Source organism: Calidris pugnax, unplaced genomic scaffold (assembly GCF_001431845.1).
Source record: "Calidris pugnax isolate Ruff unplaced genomic scaffold, ASM143184v1 scaffold743, whole genome shotgun sequence".
In the NCBI taxonomy this organism is placed as follows: Eukaryota; Metazoa; Chordata; class Aves; order Charadriiformes; family Scolopacidae; genus Calidris; species Calidris pugnax.
In genome coordinates this window covers 1310-3378 of record NW_015091409.1, presented here as the reverse complement: position 1 = coordinate 3378, position 2069 = coordinate 1310, and the positions used below count along the sequence as shown (strand labels likewise).

Here is a 2069-nt window from a genome sequence, read left to right as displayed (position 1 = left end):
AGGGGTCCGTAGGGGTCTGTAGGGGTCGTAGGGGTCTGTAGGGGTCTGCAGGAGTATGTAGGGGTTCATAGGGTTCTGTAGGGGTTCATAGGGGTTCGTAGAGGTCCATAGGGGTCCATAGGGATCTGTAGGACTCTTTAGGGGTCGTAGGGTTCTGTAGGGTTTCATAGGGGTCTGTAGGGGTCATAGGGGTTTGTAGGGGTTCACAGGGGTTCACATGGGTCTGTAGGGTTTCATAGGGGTCTGGAGGTGTCTGTAGGGTTCTTTAGGGGTCTGTAGGGGTTCATAGGGGTCTGTAGGGGTCATAGGGGTCCGTAGGGTTCTTTAGGGGTCCTAGGGGTCCTTAGGGGTCTGCAGGGGTTCATAGGGGTCCGTAGGGGTCTGTAGGGTTCTTTAGGGGTTCATAGGGGTCTGTAGGGTTCTTTAGGGGTCATAGGGGTTTGTAGGGGTCCGCAGGCATCCTTAGGGTTTTGTAGGGGTTCGTAGGGGTCTGTAGTTGTTCATAGGGGTCTGTAGGGGTCCTTAGGGTTTTGTAGGGGTCTGTAGGGTTCTTTAGGGGTTCACAGGGGTCTGTAGGGGTCCATAGGGGTCCGTAGGGGTCTGTAGGTGTCCATAGGGTTTTGTAGGGGTCTGTAGGGTTCTTTAGGGGTTCACAGGGGTCTGTAGGGGTCCATAGGGGTCCGTAGGGGTCTGTAGGTGTCCATAGGGTTTTGTAGGGGTCTGTAGGGTTCTTTAGGGGTTCACAGGGGTCTGTAGGGGTCCATAGGGGTCCGTAGGGGTCTGTAGGTGTCCATAGGGTTTTGTAGGGGTCTGTAGGGTTCTTTAGGGGTTCACAGGGGTCTGTAGGGGTCCATAGGGGTCCGTAGGGGTCTGTAGGTGTCCATAGGGTTTTGTAGGGGTCTGTAGGGTTCTTTAGGGGTTCACAGGGGTCTGTAGGGGTCCATAGGGGTCCGTAGGGGTCTGTAGGTGTCCATAGGGTTTTGTAGGGGTCTGTAGGGTTCTTTAGGGGTTCACAGGGGTCTGTAGGGGTCCATAGGGGTCCGTAGGGGTCTGTAGGTGTCCATAGGGTTTTGTAGGGGTCTGTAGGGTTCTTTAGGGGTTCACAGGGGTCTGTAGGGGTCCATAGGGGTCCGTAGGGGTCTGTAGGTGTCCATAGGGTTTTGTAGGGGTCTGTAGGGTTCTTTAGGGGTTCACAGGGGTCTGTAGGGGTCCATAGGGGTCCGTAGGGGTCTGTAGGTGTCCATAGGGTTTTGTAGGGGTCTGTAGGGTTCTTTAGGGGTTCACAGGGGTCTGTAGGGGTCCATAGGGGTCCGTAGGGGTCTGTAGGTGTCCATAGGGTTTTGTAGGGGTCTGTAGGGTTCTTTAGGGGTTCACAGGGGTCTGTAGGGGTCCATAGGGGTCCGTAGGGGTCTGTAGGTGTCCATAGGGTTTTGTAGGGGTCTGTAGGGTTCTTTAGGGGTTCACAGGGGTCTGTAGGGGTCCATAGGGGTCCGTAGGGGTCTGTAGGTGTCCATAGGGTTTTGTAGGGGTCTGTAGGGTTCTTTAGGGGTTCACAGGGGTCTGTAGGGGTCCATAGGGGTCCGTAGGGGTCTGTAGGTGTCCATAGGGTTTTGTAGGGGTCTGTAGGGTTCTTTAGGGGTTCACAGGGGTCTGTAGGGGTCCATAGGGGTCCGTAGGGGTCTGTAGGTGTCCATAGGGTTTTGTAGGGGTCTGTAGGGTTCTTTAGGGGTTCACAGGGGTCTGTAGGGGTCCATAGGGGTCCGTAGGGGTCTGTAGGTGTCCATAGGGTTTTGTAGGGGTCTGTAGGGTTCTTTAGGGGTTCATAGGGGTCTGTAGGGTTCTTTAGGGGTCATAGGGGTTTGTAGGGGTCCGCAGGCATCCTTAGGGTTTTGTAGGGGTTCGTAGGGGTCTGTAGTTGTTCATAGGGGTCTGTAGGGGTCCTTAGGGTTTTGTAGGGGTCTGTAGGGTTCTTTAGGGGTTCACAGGGGTCTGTAGGGTTCTTTAGGGGTCATAGGGGTCTGTAGGGGTCCGCAGGGGTCTGTAGGGGTTCATAGGGGTCTGCAGGAGTC

General features: G+C 55.2%; 1 protein-coding gene across 1 annotated transcript; it reads right to left on the bottom strand.

The window, feature by feature from the left end:
- Positions 1-430: 430 nt before the first annotated feature.
- LOC106899604 (DNA-directed RNA polymerase II subunit RPB1-like) lies at positions 431-1840 on the bottom strand (the record flags this gene model as incomplete). The annotated part of the gene is made up of 1 exon (XM_014961487.1): positions 431-1840. A coding segment is annotated over one exon (1410 nt), but the record flags the coding sequence as incomplete, so codon positions are not given.
- Positions 1841-2069: the final 229 nt, after the last annotated feature.